This window comes from Chanos chanos, chromosome 6, assembly GCF_902362185.1.
Source record: "Chanos chanos chromosome 6, fChaCha1.1, whole genome shotgun sequence".
NCBI classification, from domain to species: domain Eukaryota; kingdom Metazoa; phylum Chordata; class Actinopteri; order Gonorynchiformes; family Chanidae; genus Chanos; species Chanos chanos.
In genome coordinates, this window is record NC_044500.1 from 31,149,558 (window position 1) to 31,168,316 (window position 18,759).

An 18,759-nucleotide genomic window follows, 5' to 3' on the forward strand; every position below is an offset into this window, starting at 1 on the left:
TTGGTTTTAATATTACAGAACATATTCTGCAGAGTGCGTTCTGAGGACAGAAGTGCGCTCTTTCTCCCTCTGACGTATAACGACCCCTTGTGGTAAAACAGTGCATGTTATCAACCTACATAAACGCGCAAAAGAGGAAATTCACGATTGTTAGATTAATCTGCCTTTACATATCAGAGTAACTGATTATTTTCCTACATATGCGCTACAAATTTTCTTTTATTTTTTCGCTTTAGTCGTTTGAGGTTGGCCTTTAAGTTTACTAATCGTTGAAATAGCCCAATCCAGGACAACTGACTGAAGTCATTTACATTTATCATTTAAGTTGATATGATATTCTATTAAGAAGCTACGGTAACTTCACTAACTCCTTGTGCATTACAAAAGAACTAACATCACATTGCTGAGTTGTGGTACCGGTACACACCACTGTGTGGTACACGTCCTCACTGATCTCTGATCGTCACCACTTGCAGCCACGGCCTTTATGTAATCGTACACGTCTCGCGATACTTACAACGTAACTCATCTAACCAGTGGTGATTTGTGTTGCAAGAAGAAGATGGCGGCCCGTGGTGGTTTTCAGTCAGCGGCATCTGGAGGTGGCGGTGGTGGAATGGGTCCAGGGCCTCCGGTAACCGGTGGAGGACCAGGCATGGGACCTGGAACACCATCTGGAAGAATGGGACCTTCGGCAGGCGCACAGAATCATCTTTACCGTTCCCCGATGCCGGGGCCTGGATACCCGGTATGATGAATCGATGAGAACAAAGGAGAATGGAAGGCGGGTCATAATAAAGAGAGATAGCTCGTAACGTTACCTTGCTTGTTGGCGGTTTGCTTCAAACCAGTCCTGGTTAGCCTGCACGGTATTGGCAAGTTCTGGTAACCTAGTGAGTAACCGAATATGTGCAGTGAGGTTAACTTTATGCATGCTCGCCAGCTTTAGAGCACAATTAAGCTACATTCCTAGCTAGTCAGCTAAAGAACTTTAGCTAGCTCAGTACCCACACCTGATTGGTGCTGTTAATTTTGCAAGCAGCTGCTTACATAGCTGCGTGTTTTAATGAATTGCTAGCCGGCACAAACAGCCAGTTGAAATTAGAGTTTTCATTCAAAGTGGTGGAGGACGTGTATCATGTGAACAGAATTCTGCTCCTGAAAATGTACATCGTTGATAGTAGCTAAATTAGCCTCTCGCGGTGATGTTGGGGGTCAGATGTGAGACTGGCCATGTCTGAAGAGTTCTTTGCACACATGCTAGATTCATATAACAACAGTGGATTTTGTTCCCACAGTAAGCCAACTATCAAATTTAAAGATCACATTAGCATCCAAATTACCAGACTGAGCAGCATCAACAAAGTCAAAGGGAGAGGAATTGAAATATTGTTATGTAGCTATTCAGCATGCTAGTATTTAGGATAATGATTTAGGTATTTATAATCGGTGTGCAGAAAGTTTCTTTTGGCCTCTTAATATTCAATGTGTTTAAGTCTGTCAGTGCCTTCAAAACAACACTGCTCTCAGATTAAATATATTCATATGATTTTCATATTCATGTGAATTATAGTACCTACAAAAGCAGTTCGACCATCTTGTTACCTTAAGGCTTTCTTCATGCTGTAGAATAAATGGATATGTGAAAACCCTGAGCTTTGAGGATACACACAGCTAACCCCATACACGAACATTGTTCACTTTCACATTTTTCATGAAAACATTGCCTTTGAAAGAGTGTTCTCCCCCCACCCCTCCCATCTTTTTTTTTTTTTGGTATGTGGCCTTGATGGCATGCACACAAAGCGTGTATATACTCCTGCATGTACCAATCAACTGCAAATTCAGTTCGCTTTGTTGAACAGCTCATTGTTCTGCTGAACACCAAGGTTATGGAGAGACTGTATGAAAGGAGTGTGAGGATGGACAGAATGAATCAAGTGGTTCAAGAATTCCTATTGAATGGTATCCTCTGTACTCTACAGCAAATAAAATGCCAGGTTTTTTAATACACAGTGACTCTTGGTGCTGAGTTACCATGGAAAAAAGACAGAACTGAGCATAATTGGAAACAAAATCTTTTCAGATGAGGCATGTGACTTGTGATGTTTTGTGAGGAAAATGATGCGCAGTTCTCAATAAGCATGTCCAGTTTTTTTATGGAACTCGGTGTAATGTGCAGGATTTGAATTTGTGCTGCCTTCTCAACATGTCATACGTCAATATTTGATTCTTATTTTTTGTGTTTTTGTGTCTTTGTATTCTTTCTGAACTAAATCATTATCATGAAAAGATCGACAAACTTCACAGTTTAATAGTCAAAGCTCACAGACAGTGACTACAGTGGATGTTCAGTTGAATGAGCTTTAGTCTAAGTCTGATAGGGTGGCATAGCGCAGCGCTGCTACAATGCGCGTCAGTCTGAAATGAGGTGTGCTTTTCAGGATTGTAGTGAGTTTTTTTGTCTGGAGGCTTAGTGGCGCTAGGTTGGCGTTTGTACGACTGTGTAGAGGTTTTTTTTTTTTTGAAAAATTTCGTCTGTGCTTATGCAGTCTGAAACACGGAGTCGTCTGTTTGATTTCCTGGCTCATGGATTGGTGAGTTTGTAAACTGGATGTCCATCACTTGTTTAGGTTTATACTCTGATTATATTCCTTGTATAGCCAAAGGATGTTAATATTATTTTGTTGAGGGATATGACTGAAAGAAGATAAATAGCCTTCGTGACTGAGGAGAGATCAATTTAGATATGTTTATACTGTTAATGTTGATGATTAAAAAGAAAATATTGGCAGTTCTCTTGAAACCATAGAAATTTCTAGAAATCAGTGTCTGAATTTTCAGTTTACCTAGTGGGAATAGTGCTACTCAAATCAGTTTGATGTATTTTTTAAGTGATCATTTTTTATTCTGGCTGTGGATATAACAGAGGACATTACGAAACAACCTTTGAATTGTTTAAATACCTGTAGGGCTCGGCTGAGGTGCCAGATGAGTAAATATACGCTATATATTATATTTTCTTGTCAGTGGTTATGTTGTGTGCCATATTATTTCTTTGTAGCAATTAGATCTAGCTGCCTGACTTTTTATTATTGTATTTGTTTATTATTTAGGAACAGACTTTTATGAGGATAGAAAAAGTGATCCATGTGAATCCTGCTGATAGGCTCTCTTTACAATTGTGAAGTCTCTGGATGCTTTTCAGTTTTGCTGAATTTGTGAAGTTGTCCAATTCCATCTTTCTTTTAACATTCAGAAGTGTCTAACTTTTCCTGCCCTTGGGATCCGTTCTTTAAATGCTGAAAAAACTAAAACATTACAGCAGCAGCTGCACCAACAGATTACATCAAAAAATGTAATCACAGCAGTGTTCTTCATTTCCTTTACTATATGGATAATAGACCCCAAGTTGGAAAACACTGATAAACACCTATTCTGAACTTTTCTCTCGTTGTTTTGTCATGCAGAGACCTGGGATGCCCCCCACCAGCCGTATGACCCCTCAGGGCCCCTCCATGGGCCCCCCAGGCTATGGGGCCAGCCCGGTGTCCCGCCCAGGCATGCCGGTCATGGACCCCTCACGCAAGAGACCTGCTCCTACTCAGATCCAGCAAGTCCAGCAACAGAACCGCAACCAACAGTAAGTTTTACTAGGCATTTATTTATTTTATACTTAGCTGATTTTGTTTTAGGGTAAATAAATGAAAAGTCATTTGTTGACTTTGGCAACATCTCAAAATATTGTCTCTTTTCCACGCAGTGCCAAGAAGAAGAAGATGGCAGATAAAATTCTACCTCAGAGAGTGAGTGACCCTTAGTGGCAAATCTTTGTGACAAACTCTGTCTCTTATGAGTCAAATAGGTTTTGTGTTACATAACATACATCTTGTCAGACATTCCTCTGTCTCTGAATGGGTCTACTCTCATTTCTGCATTTTTGCCCCAAAGATCAGAGAGCTGGTCCCAGAATCTCAGGCTTACATGGACCTTCTGGCCTTTGAGAGAAAACTGGACCAGACCATTATGCGCAAGAGACTTGACATTCAGGAAGCTCTGAAGAGACCTATCAAGGTGAATGGAGATTTGCATATCCTCTAAGCACATACTCAGACCCCTCTTTCAATCTCTTTTACACATTAGCGAGCAAAGTCTGATTACAATAATAACATTTGTATGTTTCTTTCTTTCTTTTTTTAATTAATTCAGCAAAAGAGAAAGCTGCGTATTTTTATCTCTAACACCTTTAACCCTGCTAAACCTGATGCGGAAGATGGCGAGGGAACTGTTGCATCGTGGGAACTGCGTGTTGAAGGCCGCCTGCTTGAGGATGTAAGTTTTATTAAAGCAGCAAAACATGAGATGCCATGCTATATTGTGAGGATGCAAAAGGCTGGCAGCCCATCTAACTGACCATATTAACAATATAACATGGCCTAGAATGCTTCATTACTCCTCTTAGAGGGGACTGCAGTAAATACATGTTCAGTCAGAGATGCTTCTTTAAGCAATTTATTTGTAATCTACAGCTGCGTCCAAAAAAAGTACACGGTACAAATGCTATTTTGTTACTTGGCAACAGAGTTTACTAAGCAACTGTTACTCTTAATCTCTTTGATGTCAACAGTTTCGGTGAATGCTCTTGGCACATTTTTAACAGGTTAAAGCACATCTCTGAACATGTTTCAGATGGTCAAGATTCAGGACCAGAATAATGTATTTTGTAAATGGGTTTTATGAAGCACAAGTAGTATATTATCTTAGCTGTTAGTTTTTCATGGGTTTTATAACACAATATGTTTTATACTTAATAGTCTTCGATATCTACCATAATGCAGTTCTCCTGAAGACCAGTGGAAAGAAAACCCAGTGAAAACTGAAAACTGTATCTCTCTTGTTTTTCCAGACTGCTGTGTCAAAGTATGAGGCCACAAAGCAGAAGAGGAAGTTTTCTTCTTTCTTCAAGTCTCTAGTCATCGAGTTGGATAAAGATCTGTATGGGCCGGACAATCATTTGGTGGAGGTATGGATTTCAGTAGCTTAAGTACACAGTAACTCCCCCTTTTCCCCTCTCTGTTTTCACACTGAAACCTTTTTTTCTTTCTTCTCTTTCCAGTGGCACAGGACCGCCACCACTCAGGAGACGGATGGCTTCCAGGTGAAGAGACCAGGAGATGTAGGCGTGCGCTGCACTGTCTTGCTCATGCTTGATTACCAGGTACATTGTGTTTTAGCACAGCTGTGCTATGCAGCCTAAGGATATCAGACCACCACAGATGACCAGTAATGTCTATGTAATCTGGACATATATATGTCCAGTAATCTATGCCTGCTCTACAAAATGCAAACCTCAGATTTTGTGTAAGCACTCTTTTCTGGTTTGCTCTGAAATGTAGTGTGCTTTTCTTTGAACTGGATGATATCATTCCATATCAAACAAGGTAGATGAATGCTCAGAGCCAAGACATGTTTAAAGCTATTCTGTGCAGAGGAAAAAAGAATGTACGCAGTGCACATATTACATGCTTTGTTCTCACATCAAAGTGCTGTGCTGCATTCCATAACATTTGTATAAACACTGACCAATGGGAAACCCTCTCAGTGAATAGTCTGTAAGATTGGGCTCAGTAATTTCACATTATACCATGATCTTGGTTTCTTGAAGGTTTGACCATTTCAGGCTCAGAATAGCTCTATTGCCTTAAATAGGATAAAACATATTTGCCTCACTGTATTGAAGTTCCGGTGCCGACCACTTGTGGTCAGTGCTGTTCTAGCAGAACCATGTTAGGATCATTCTCTAACTGCAGTCTTTGAGTGGAATGGGTCTGGCTCTCTGTATCAGATCCATGGAGTATAGTGCACCCCAAGCCTGTCACTGTCCTAGCATTTGGTGGTGTGAGAATATTAACTCATAAATGTCCACCCCCTTGCCTCCTTTTCTCCAGCCTCCCCAGTTTAAGCTGGACCCCCGGCTGGCCCGTATGCTTGGCATCCACACCCAGACGCGACCGGTCATTATCCAGGCCCTGTGGCAGTATGTGAAGACACACAAGCTCCAGGACCCTCATGAGCGGGAGTTCATCAATTGTGACAAGTACCTCCAGCAGGTAAGACCTTCAGAAATCTCCCTTTAGTTTTTGGCAATTTTAGCACAGTTAGTTTGATCTGGACATTCCCTTGACCTTTATGGATTCATCAGTAACTCAGCTGATATCTAGTCGAACAGATGACTGCTTGCATCACAGTCATAGACTGACATCACAGTCATTTGGTTCCCTTCAGATCTTTGAGACTCAACGAATGAAGTTCTCGGAGATCCCGCAGCGTCTCCACGCTCTACTGATGCCTCCAGAGCCAATCATTATCAACCATGTCATCAGGTAACCAACGGCTACGCCTGCTTTCAGTTAGGACCATGTCCTTCCTCTCTTATACCGGTGTCCATCAGAGATAATGAGTCAAACATTGTCTGTCTCTCCAGCGTGGACCCCAACGATCAGAAGAAGACAGCCTGCTATGACATCGATGTGGAGGTGGACGACACCCTCAAGACTCAGATGAACTCCTTCCTATTGTCCACTGCCAGTCAGCAGGAAATAGCTGGCCTGGACAATAAGGTATTAGATGACTCCATCACAGCCAATAGTTGTTCTGTTAAGTCACTTTTCAAAACCACTTTGAAACAACATAAACCACAGGGTCAAGGTTCATCTTTTTTTCCACTGATTTTTTGAAGCAGCATTTTTTTTCCCTTTCTTTCTTTTTTTTTTCCCCCCCTCTCTGAAGGAAAATACACCATCTAATTACATAACATTTTGTTCCACTGTGTCCTTACAGCGAGGTCAGAGAGAGGAAGACAGTGTGTTAAGCCTTAGGGAGATAAAGACATAATTAAGATTAAAGGATCATTAAGACAGCGTATCAATGCAGACTGCATGCCGTCTTCTCTCTGTCTCCCAGACGATTAAACACCCACTTTCTGTGTGACCGTGACATAACACACAGTCAGAGAAGAATATGCTACGATTCTGGAATTTTACGGTCATGAATCGAACCTCAGGTTTCACGCTTTGATCATGAATGACCTTTGCCTCGCAGTGCTAGTTCACATGCTGGTGGAACTTTCCTCTTTGTTGTTAGCCTATATTGTTACATGGCTGATGAACCTATAAGAAACATCACAGATCTTGCCACTGTTTTTGGTTGTAATTAATTCTTAGAATGAACCAGGATTGTGCAAACTCATTGCTATGTAGTTCTGTTTTGTCTCCTTTTCCAAGGTCTTTTTGATCCTCCTCAAGGCTTGTAATGCAGGGCAGATATGGAGAGGAGTACAAATCAGAGTTAATAAGTAGCATTGTTGAGGCAGATGGTCTGCTGCTGGCATGACTATCTTTTTGTGTGTGTGTGTGTGTGTGTGAGGATACATAAGGCATTAGGCAATAAGTGTGTTTTAATGACAGTGAGTCCCCGGTGGAACATGCATGTGGGCTGCACATGATTAATGAACGGCACGGTGTGAATTTTAACCAGTTTTAAAATTCCCCTCTCACAGGGCCACATTTCACGATGACAGTGCTGTCTTCCCAGTAACATCCTCTATGAGATTGAAAGAGAACTCAATGAGATGGGGTTTTTTTTGTTTTTTTTTTACACACCCCAGTCTTCAGTTTGCTCAATTTTCAGTAGACGTCCCACACTGTGTCTTAGTCAACACTGTCCTATGATGCAATGTAAGTGTGTTAGCAGTCGCGTGGTGGAAGGTCAGTGGTGCCTCAGGGACTAGAAGCCTGAGTGCAGGAGAAGTGGCTTTGAGTCTTATCACTGTGACTGCAGTGCCAAGGTAACTGCTCCACAGTTCATCCCACTCTGTCTCTGATCTCGTTCTGACTGGATCAGCAAGCACACATAGAGAGAGAAAAAGAGAGAGAGTGTGAGGGGGACCGCACTACAGGGAGTACAGTACGCTTGTTTGTTTTGTTTTGGTCTGAAGGTCTAGGGCTGTGTGTTGCTGTACGCCCTGTTCCTTTTAAGTTCCTATCAAAGCTTTTCGCGTCTTCCGGTGTTTCTGTCTGTGTTCGTTTCGTCCGCCTGGTGTGACAGACCACACAATTGGAATGATAAAAGCAATGGAGCGTCATGGAAAAATCTGTTTTCCTCAGTTTTGTCCCCTCTCTTTGTGAGTTTAGTCCACTTCTCACTGTCTTCAGTGAGTTGTCAATAATTTAACACTAGTAGGTTTGGTTGCCATGGTCGCAACGTTGCACGAGCTGGGGTGTCCCCCCCCCCCCCCCTTACTCAGTTTGTGCTCATGTCTAGGGGGGGTATTTGTTTGTTTGGTTGGTTGGTTTTTTTTTCATTTTTCTGAAAGTTGAATAGCAGATCCATTGGCCTCTTGCCAAAAAGTCTTAGGATTCAGAAATGTAATGTCTTTCATGACTCGTTTCCTCATGCGTGATCAGGTTTAAGGGTAACTCTTTGTATTCCATTCAGGCTCCTTGTGTCCTTTTGCAGTGATTCCCTTTCCCCAGAATGCAGTGAAACACAGAGCTTTGATCACTGAGCTGCTAGTTTACTCTGTAAATGTTTGATATAGGTCGGCATAAACAAATGTAGTTTATATTGGATTAGAATCCTCCTCATCCTTTCTCCTCAGATCCACGAGACCATCGAGACGATTAATCAGCTGAAGACACAGAGGGAGTTTATGCTGAGCTTTGCCAGAGATCCACAGGGCTTCATCAATGACTGGCTCCAGTCACAATGCAGAGATCTGAAGGTAAGGAAGGAGACAACACGTCACCGACTGTACCAAACCGTCTGTATCTCCTCATAACCTCTGAGTCACAGAACCAGCTTTCACTACTGCATGCGTGGTGGGGTTGTCTTAAATATGTACATAGCTCTTTTTTTTTTTTTTTTTTTTAATAATACAAGGAAGAGGCGGGCTGCTGTTGCTGGACCGTTTCCCTCGGTAACCAGCCCGCCTCCATGGCTCTTTTATTTGCTTGGCTGTGTGTTGGCAGCGAGCCAGTGGCTGACTGGACTTCTAATGATGAGGGCAGTTAGTCTGTAGACAGTCCTGGTCAAAGTTCATTTGGAATTTCACACTGCAACATTTCTAAACTTTTTTTTGTTCTTTCTTTTTTTTTTAACCCTAACGGTTTAACCATGGCATGCATTTTAAATGTAATAGCGTGTATTGCCAAACTGAACCAAGCCTCTTAAAGAAGCCTCATTCTGATTTATATTGTAAACCAGGCAGATTATTATTAAGTAAACAAAAAAGAGCAATGATTGGTGGTTGACGTTGTCTGTCTCCTTCCCAGACCATGACAGATGTGGTGGGAAACCCCGAGGAGGAGAGGAGAGCAGAGTTCTATTTCCAGCCATGGGCTCAGGAGGCTGTGTGTCGTTATTTCTACTCCAAGGTAACTCCTCCTTCTCTGTATAATCATAAACATTTATGTTATGGGAAGGCATCTTCCCTGCCTGTCGGAAAATCTTACACACATGTGTCACACTATTGATTTTCTTTGTAGGTTCAACAGAGAAGACAGGAGTTGGAGCAGGCTCTGGGCATCAGGAACACATAAACGAGAGCGGACGTACACAAGAATTGAAGCGCGAAGGCTGTTGGGTGGTGAATCGTGGGCTGCCGCTGTTAGCATGTGCTGCTACAGTTACCCAGTCACTACGATAAAACTAGAGCGTGTCTTGTCTGCTTTACTGCTTCTACCACCAGACACATCTCTCTTAAGCTCTGATTCCTCCCCAACAGCCTATGTTTACCAAGATTTGTTTGCTACTGCTTGCAGCCAGTTTGTTTAATCTGTCCTGTCACTTTTCTTCTGGCTGGAATGAAAACAACTGCTTTTGTAATACCTCAGTACTGTAGTCCTTCCCGCCTAGCATAAGCTGAACGTCGTACAAGACTAAGTTGTTGAGTATGCCAAGTTAACTTCAGTTCCCAAATAACTGACAGCAGTTCTGTTTTCACTCTTTACCCCCCCCCCCCCCGCCGCCGTTATGAATCAGTTGTTTTTTTTCCCATTCTAAAAGGACTCATTTGGTGCTGTGTAGTTGTCTGGATGTCCCAGGAATTGACAGCCAGGTAAGAAGTGATATTAACACTGCAGGAGGTCACTATTTTGATGGGGCCATTTTTATCGTAATTCTTTTCTCCAGAGGTTAGGTGTTGTCGAGGGGTATTTTTATGCTCTAAAATTATGAACCATATAAAGACAAGTCTAGTTAGGTAGTCGTAGAAGAATTAAAAGGAAGTAGTTGCTTAGTACCTCAGCTTTTCAAGGCTGTAAATATTTCAGAGAGGAGATTAGGGCATAGGTTGGCATTAAAAGAAAGCGCATTTGATATCACTGGTCAGTCTTCTGGCCAGATCACTGTCTGTGCTCAGCTCAGGTAGATTGTTTGATAAAACACAACTGCAGTGGCTTTTTTTCGGTTTGTTGATTTTTTTTTTTCTTTTGCAAATCAAACCTCTTGCATCTGTGGCTGTGTTTTCCTCAGATGCTAGTGTGAAGGACAGAAAACCGCAGGGTTCAACATTGAGGTTACTACTGATTGGTTATAATCTCTTAGGCTTGAGTATTTTAATGTGATGAAGCCATAGGTTGTCAATGATTGAAAGAATTGAAGTGCTAATTAGATGTGTGGCCATTTGCTTAAAGACATTTAACAATCTTGATGGCTGTGATCTTTTTAAACTACTTTCACAACATGACCAACTTTACCTGTCCCTCATCCTTCGTGAAACACCATATGCTCTAATAGTTTCTTTTAGATTTATCCGTTGATAAATAATATCCTGGAGACCTTATCCAGCTTTGTAATTTTTGTCTTTTCTTTTACGGACCAAACCTGTTATATTTTCTGTGTTAACCCTTATGTTATAATAAAGATAATCTTGTATTGATGCATTTTTGAGTTGTGTGCAGTTGTTTTCAATGCTCTAACAAGTTTGTTAGCAGGATGTGAAAATGAGTGGTAAGAAGAAGTTAGCTGTGACGAACTATAAATGAAGTATTTCACGTGATAAATATCTCTACCATAACTGATGAATTCTCACTCAAGATTCATTATACCATGCTTTAGCTATTAACACTCAAATGGCCATGAGTCGATCCACCCTCAAATTGAGCAGGAACGTCCAAGACTTTTTAACCAATGAATATCAAGGGGGTGTGGTGTTAAGCAACAACGACCCTACATGTGGACTATAAATATGTTTTGGCATAACAGCCGTTTCGGTCTGTTCAGAGGCTCGTTTTGGCATCGGCGGCAACGCTCAGACAGCCTGGGAAGTCATACACAATGGCAGCAAAGAAAGTCTGCATTATTGGCTCTGGCAACTGGTGAGTTAGTTAAGGAACATATTACCATTTCATTACATTTTATCACGTGCTCTCTAGCGCCATCAGTTCACATGTTTGGGGTTCACATTCATGTTGGGGTTGAGTAGGACCCTTCTGGGTAATGTTTTCTTATGGGATTTGTTTAAAGGTAGATCAGTTAGCCTTCGATATTTCGCACGAAATTAGTAAAGTGACACATGTGTAGAGAAGAACCAATAGGTCCACTCATGTTGACATTAACGCTTAACATAATTTAAGTTTAGTGTCTTAGATTGGGTTTATTTTACCTTGTAGATAGAAGCTTTGAGTGTATCTTGCGCACTCTCCTGCTGCAGTTTGATTATGCCACTGCGTTCAGTTTTTCATAGAAGCTACTGCACTCCGACTGTTCGGTTGTGAGTGATTTTCAGCACTTCACGTTTTTAAATATGAGCCGACGTCCGCTATCTTACAGTTTATCGATCATTCTTTTATGTTTGATGTCATCTGTAATGAGTCGATAAAGACGATCGGTGGGCGCTTTGTAGGAATGGCTAGCGGTCGTTTTACTCGGTCTGAAGAACTGCTGAGTAATGACAATGATGTGCGTCTTAGAAATAGGTGACCTGAGATGAGAAGGCACTTGAGCAAGATTCCAAAGTGTATTTCCCCCGCCTGTTTCCATTTCTCCTGGTTTCTGATTTAGGCTAACCATAGCTCTGCACACGGTCGTTTTAGGATTTAGTGGAATTATTACATACATGCACAAAGAACACAAACGTCGGATCTATTTTATACAAAAATCACAGATGGGTATGCTGTAGCCACGATGGCATCTGAGTAATTCAAATGAAAACTCAGACAGGTTGTTTAACTACCATCCAAGCTCATCAAGATAGTTGGGAGTGGACTGGAGACATTAGCCTACAACAATAGATTTGTGAGAACTACTTTGGGAAAATCTTATTTAGCCAGAAAGTTTTAAATACATTAGGACTTATAAATATTTATTTTTAATCATCTCTATTGCTGTCTACCGAGATGTGAGATTAAATAATTGAACAGCATATGGAATGGTAATCCTGAAGCAATGATGTTTAAATCGTGAGCTTTTAGACTATTTGTAGCTCTTCATGTAATTTCTCATGGTCCTGGCACAGGTCCTTGCTGCACTGTTATGCACCACTCAACACCTTAATCAGCAAAGCAGCTTCATCCAGTGACTTACGCTCTTTATAGCAGCTGGCAGGACAATTTCGGAGTATTTTCAGTTTGCTTATTTATGTAATTTTGGAATGACATTCACCACTACAAGTATTGTGGTATAATCTGTAAAAAAAAAAAAAAAAAAAAGAAAATCTGTTGTTACAAGGTTGTTGCAATTTCCTGATCTAACATTATATTTTGGGACAATGTCTGGTAGTTTCTTAAAAAAAGTTGATGTCATTGGATTATCTCATTTATCTGACATCTGGAATGCTGCCTCACTCATTACTTGCTGCCATTTCCAGGCAGTAATTGCCCATAAAATGGTCACTAGCAATGCTTTGGGCATGAAGGAGATAAGTGTGCTTGTTGGAGATGTCTTTTCAAGTTTTCAGTATAAACGTAACCTGGTCTCAGACCATTGTAAGGAGTTTGTAAATGAAAGCAAAAAGATGATACTGGGTTGTACTCAAAGTTTGTGTGTGTGTGTGTGTGTGTTAAAGCCCCCAGGCCTGCAGCATGCTTAGGCTGAGTGTAGCAGAGTTGCCATGACTACTAGCAGACCTGAGCTGCTGCAGTGCAGGTTCCTTGGACTAAATCTACTTTCAGCTGATATTTTTCAGTTATCAATATGTTTTTTACTTTTCAATCACATCAAACATAACTAAACAGGAAAAAAAAACAGAAGGAAGTACTGGTCAATAGTGCTAATCATACTGGGATTAGGATAGAGTTTGAGTTAAAAAAAAAAAGAAGATCTCAAATTGATGATAAATTAAGGTTTCGCGGCTGCAACTGAAATATTTGGGTGGGGGGGGGGGGGCACACATTGACAAGCAGAAAATAATGTTCTGACTGGGGAAATTAATTTAATGGAGAAAAGTGAGTAGAGCCCTGAGAATTAACATTGACACATATAAGATTATCAGCAGCCTGTATTGCCCCAATACATATTTGCCTTATGTCTTCGCTTTGTGTTTAAAAAACGGACAACCTTGTAAGCCTGACTGATTCCTCATAGCTTTAAATGGCAAGGAGAGAATGAGAAGTATGTCTCTCTCATTTTATCCTTAGCTGATCTACACTGATGTGTGCCAGTTGCTCAGAACTACTCCTGATGGGTAATTGAAACCACTGCAAAATGTCTAAAAGAGAGTTTTTCTCAAATGCATTTTTCCCCTCATTTAGAGCATTGGTTAAGTTTTCACCTTCATTCCCTTTCATCCTGAGTCAGTCTGACTGAAGGGGCACAATATCCTGCTCTTATTCCAGAGCAGGTTCAAGGTTATGTCTGAGAGTGAGTGGTCCAGTTAATTAACAGACCATAAAGAACATCTTTTGGTATTTTTCAGGGGCTCTGCCATTGCCAAGATTGTTGGTAGCAATGCAGCGAAGAACCCAAAGTTTGACAACACGGTGAACATGTGGGTGTTTGAAGAAATGATCAACGGACGCAAGCTGACAGAGATCATCAACACTGAACATGAGAATGTCAAATACTTACCAGGACGCAAGCTGCCCCCCAATGTGGTACGGGCAACTGGCCAGTCCTGACTCTCTGACTTTTTATGGAGCTCTCTGAGAATGCAGAGATATGTCTTTTAATTTAAGTATAATTAACTAGACTTTAATACAATGGTTATGTCTATAGCCTTTTAATTCACTTTAAATAGATAGTGGAAAATGACTCTCCCTGGAAAACTGTAAATAATCTATAAGCTATATAAAAGTAAGGGTTTTATTTGTTAAATGTTTCACATGGTTCTCCAGGTCCTGCATTATTTCCTATATTAGTGTAAGATTTCTATTCTTGTCATTTTCCCTTACTGCCTTTTCAGACTTATTATTCAGACTTTATTTATTCCTTTGAAAAAAGACAATAACAGTGTGTCTTTTCTATTTGCTCTTACACTGTGCTGTTTTTTTGTTTGTTATTGTTGTTTTGTTTTGTTTTGTTTTTGTTTTCTTCAGTTGGCTGTTCCAGAGCTGCTGGATGCTGTAAAAGGAGCAGACATTCTCATTTTTGTGATCCCACACCAGTTTGTTGGAAGAGTCTGTGACACTATCAAAGGCCACATCAAACCAGACGCAGTAGGGATGTCCTTGATCAAAGTAAATACTCTAGTCATAGGTCACAGGTTAGGTTCTAAAAGCTAATTTTCTGACAATGTTAGTTATCATGGAACTAATACTAAGACCAGTCTTACCATATTTTAATGATGTATTGTAATGGTCATTTTGGCCATTTGATTTTGGAGTTCATGTCTCTTTGCTTGAGTAGAAGCAGAGAGAAGAGAGCATTGTGTGCACTCTGAGTATGTTTATTCATAGAAGCGAGTGTGCAAACACAGCAGTAATAAAAAAATAGGGCCCAAACAATAAAATAGTGCAAAGTCCAGATATTCTGGTATCCTCTCTTCAGGAATCTTTCGGGTATCTTTGTGTAGTGTGCTTAGCTCTTTCTTGTGTATAATAGATACAGATATGTCAAATCTGTGTAGTCTACTCACTTATGATCAGAGAGTTCTAATCAATAAATTGACATGGTGAGTAAATGAAACATGTGACGTGGGAAGACTTTGATAACTTACGAGTGATTGCATTGTTATACCTGGCAGCTTAACTATCACAAGCTGTTCTGCTTGAATTCTTTTACGCAGCCTCTCATCTACACATTTGTAAATGTACACTAGCAAAGGACAAGCAACTAAACTAAGAACTCAGCCTGGTCTACCATAAGAAAAAAGTCATGGCAAGTGCAGCTTAGTTTGGCTCTTACACAGCATGTGAAAATGCTGTCTTTTTCTCATTGGATCTGCAATAGACAGGAGCCGTGAACTGAACGGATTCAGTTTAGTCGCTCAGAAAATGATGAGTGTCACTGCTCTGTGTTTCAGGGTGTGGATGAGGGACCTGAAGGGTTGAAGCTTATCTCTGAGGTTATCAGAGAGAAAATTGGCATCACCATGACAGTGCTGATGGGAGCCAATTTAGCCAATGAGGTGGCAGATGAAAAATTCTGTGAAACTACCATTGGTAAGAGGAATTATTCAAATGTCAGGGTTTTTCTCTGTAGTGTAGTCATACTGTTTAAAATCAACAAGGACAAAAGAACGTTTTTTGTTTGTTTTGTTCTATTTATAACGTTTAAGGTTTATATGAATGTCTTTTGCATCAAACATATTATGTAGAAACAAAATGTTATGGTAATACTAATGGTAGTACTAAATGATCAAGACTGTCTGTTATTGGAAGTATGTGAAGAGAATGTGAAAGACAGCAAATCCCAACCTAATGTGCATTTGTTCATATAGGCTGTAAAAGCAAGGAACATGGTCCTGTGCTAAAAGAGCTAATGCAGACCATCAACTTCCGTGTCACAGTAGTGGAGGAGGCTGATGTTGTGGAGATCTGTGGAGCCTTGAAGGTTAGAACTCCCATTCATTCATTCATTCATTCATTCATTCATTCATTCACCCACCTATGAGGTGGCATCAGGTTATCATTACACCAGGTCTATATGCATAAGACGTTGGTGGTGGCAGTCAGACGCACTTTGTTTCTTCTCAGAACATTGTGGCCGTGGGCGCGGGATTCTGTGATGGTTTGAGCTACGGCGACAACACTAAGGCGGCTGTGATCCGACTGGGTCTGATGGAGATGATCGCCTTCGCACGCTTATTCTGCACAGCCAGCCCCGTCTCACCTACCACGTTTCTGGAGAGCTGTGGAGTGGCTGACCTCATCACGACCTGCTACGGAGGACGAAACCGCAAAATCGGCGAGGCTTTTGCAAAAACTGGAAAGGTATGTACACTAGACAAAAGGAATGTATGTACGGTGTTATTGTTGTTTTTGTAATTACAGTTGTAAAATTAAACACGTCTCTTCTTCTTCAGAGCATTGAACAGCTGGAGAAGGAAATGTTGAATGGACAGAAGCTTCAGGGTCCAGCTACTGCAGCTGAAGTTCACCAGATCCTCAAACACAAAAATATGGTTGACAAGTGAGTACTTTGGCTTGGTTTTGTTCCTAAAGAAATAAGATACACATGCAGATCTCAAAGTACAGATATGACAAAAAAGGAAAATGTTATTGATCAAAAAAAAAAAAATTGAAATGTCGAGACACAAACTGCAATACAAGTTTGTAAAGGTTTAATTCATGTGCATATAAACACCTGTAAGTAGGTCTGAGTACTGGTGTCACACAACTGTACATGTCATTAGGATGGTATCACATAAGTAGCACTCATAATTAGAACCACTGTCATTGTCGCGTTGACAAAAGTGTAATGCATTGCTTACCACCAAAAAGGCTTTTCCAGCTCAGAACCTATCTGTCTCTCTCTCTGTGGCCAGGTTCCCTCTGTTCAATGCAGTGTATCAAATCTGTTTCCAAGGACACCCGGTGAAAGAGTTCATCAGCTGTTTGCAGAATCATCCAGAACATATGTAACTGACTGATCAGCATGATATAAGGGTTTCCAGTTGGGAACGTAAGACGTCAAGAGTATTGATAGAGAGAAATGGGTGAAGCACTCTTCTCGTTGTGCCTGCTTTTCTAAACAATACATTTTAAAAAAAAGGACAACCAAATGTCTCTCACGTGAACTTCAGTAAAGAGCCTCCGTTGCTACATTATTATGTCTCGTTAGGGCTCATCTTGATATGGACGCACTAACACAGGACTTTTTTCTGCTTTTTTTTTAACAACTCTTTTATGTTATTTTTACAGTTTATCTGTAGCACTTCCATCCAGCACCATGTCATCTCCATACTGTAACACGTTCATCATGCTTTGCACACCTACATTCAGGCCTCTCAGAAGAAAAAGTCAAAAGTATTGTTTCAATTCTGTTAAATGACCCCAGTCTTAAATCAGAAGTGCTTTTTGTAAGTTATCTTTGTCATTGTCAACAGTATTACAATCTGACAACACAGGGAAAAAAGTGCCTTAAAATGCCTTTGACCTAGCAATTTGTGAATTCCTGTTCCTGTTTTGCACATTGTTTTGTTTTCGGATTAACAGAGAACCTTTAAATAAACATCAGGCTAACAGTGTCCCACGGCTACAGCACAACTTGTCATTTCACAGGGCCATCAGGCTCTGGATCTGAATGTTTGTTTGTCTGAAAATACAAAGTTGTGAGACCATTTAATTTTGAAATAAAATGAACTTGTATTTCCACAGTGTTTGTATATTTGTACTTCAATAGCTAAGAAACTGTCATATTTCCATATTTTTGTTTAATTATTCTTTTTCTTTTTAAATGAACATGTAACACTAACAGGACTAACTGAGCTGCTTTCAGACTCCAGCTCTGGCTCTGACACAAACGCACACCCTGTCTCAGAAACCTGATCTTTATTTTAGAAGCTGCTGTCTGCTACTCTAAACTCTTCACCTTTACCATTTCCAAGGCTGCAACCTTTGACCTTTTCTAGAAAGTTAACGCTGCTAATCTGTTCTTAACAACATTCAGAATACCATATATACAGGACACTTCTGCAGAATACTACATCAATGATAATTGTATTAGAATGGAACACACACTACCTTTGAATCATTCTTTGTAGTTCTCTAATTAATTCATTTCCTTTTTTTTTTTTTTTGTGAAGATTGCACTCAACATTTTGGCCAGTTTCTGATATAGGAGCCTAATTGGGGTTATGAACGTTTCCTTGGTAACACTTCGTTTGAAGGCCACTACTCAAAGACTGTAATAACACGTACATAATGCACACAAAGCATGCTCATAACATACATAATCAGGCATGTAGTTGACTACATAAGCAATTTAGAAATTCCTAAGAGTGTCTTATGAGAATGTTACATATGGTTTAGGAATATTTAATGAAGTCCTTAAGAAATTATCTTCAAATAAAGTGTTATTGTTTCCCTCAGTGAATGTCACCATATGGATTTTATTAATTAAAAACAGTTATTAACATAGTCATATGTCACTTAAGTGTTTTTTTAATCTGTCCTTAGATGGATGTTTTATAGATTTTTCTTCAAAATTAAACTACTGCTTTGGTAATAATTGTCTGTTTTGTCTTCTGAGTTTGAATAAAATCAATTGAAACATTTGTACTTAACCAGTTCAGTTGTGCTGAAAATGCTGAACTCATTTGAGCCGACTATTGCCACTGCTGTCAGGCAGCAACGGTTCACTAGTTTGTTTCTGTTTTTT

General features: G+C 40.3%; 2 protein-coding genes across 3 annotated transcripts; both read left to right on the plus strand.

The window, feature by feature from the left end:
* Positions 1-547: 547 nt before the first annotated feature.
* smarcd1 (SWI/SNF related BAF chromatin remodeling complex subunit D1) lies at positions 548-10,894 on the plus strand. The gene is made up of 13 exons (XM_030776790.1): positions 548-748; positions 3,471-3,643; positions 3,764-3,806; positions 3,952-4,074; positions 4,210-4,332; positions 4,907-5,023; positions 5,117-5,218; positions 5,949-6,110; positions 6,286-6,383; positions 6,485-6,620; positions 8,660-8,782; positions 9,333-9,434; positions 9,546-10,894. Exons 1-13 carry the CDS (start codon positions 563-565, stop codon positions 9,597-9,599), a joined length of 1,542 nt encoding a protein of 513 aa, XP_030632650.1. The 5' UTR covers positions 548-562; the 3' UTR covers positions 9,600-10,894.
* Positions 10,895-11,278: 384 nt separating this feature from the next.
* Positions 11,279-17,755, plus strand: gpd1b (glycerol-3-phosphate dehydrogenase 1b). Of its 2 annotated transcripts, none has more exons than XM_030776092.1 (8): positions 11,279-11,378; positions 13,916-14,093; positions 14,535-14,675; positions 15,461-15,599; positions 15,878-15,990; positions 16,134-16,370; positions 16,463-16,569; positions 16,925-17,755. In XM_030776092.1, the coding sequence occupies exons 1-8, from the start codon at positions 11,338-11,340 to the stop codon at positions 17,019-17,021; spliced, it is 1,053 nt and encodes a 350-aa protein (XP_030631952.1). In that variant the 5' UTR covers positions 11,279-11,337; the 3' UTR covers positions 17,022-17,755. The 2 variants fall into 2 exon arrangements, with proteins under 2 accessions (XP_030631952.1, XP_030631953.1); XM_030776093.1 differs by having other exon boundaries at positions 14,604-14,675.
* Positions 17,756-18,759: the final 1,004 nt, after the last annotated feature.

What these genes read in the sequence shown, in the direction of transcription:
- smarcd1 (XM_030776790.1), top strand. Translation starts at nt 563, where the DNA reads ATGGCGGCCCGTGGTGGTTTTCAGTCAGCGGCATCTGGAGGTGGCGGT. An exon ending in CGGACAATCATTTGGTGGAG is followed by an intron (nt 5,024 to 5,116) that starts GTATGGATTTCA and finishes TTCTCTTTCCAG; the next exon opens with TGGCACAGGACCGCCACCAC. An exon ending in GTGACAAGTACCTCCAGCAG is followed by an intron (nt 6,111 to 6,285) that starts GTAAGACCTTCA and finishes GGTTCCCTTCAG; the next exon opens with ATCTTTGAGACTCAACGAAT.
- gpd1b (XM_030776092.1), top strand. Translation starts at nt 11,338, where the DNA reads ATGGCAGCAAAGAAAGTCTGCATTATTGGCTCTGGCAACTG. An exon ending in ATTATTGGCTCTGGCAACTG is followed by an intron (nt 11,379 to 13,915) that starts GTGAGTTAGTTA and finishes GGTATTTTTCAG; the next exon opens with GGGCTCTGCCATTGCCAAGA. An exon ending in CACAAAAATATGGTTGACAA is followed by an intron (nt 16,570 to 16,924) that starts GTGAGTACTTTG and finishes CTCTGTGGCCAG; the next exon opens with GTTCCCTCTGTTCAATGCAG.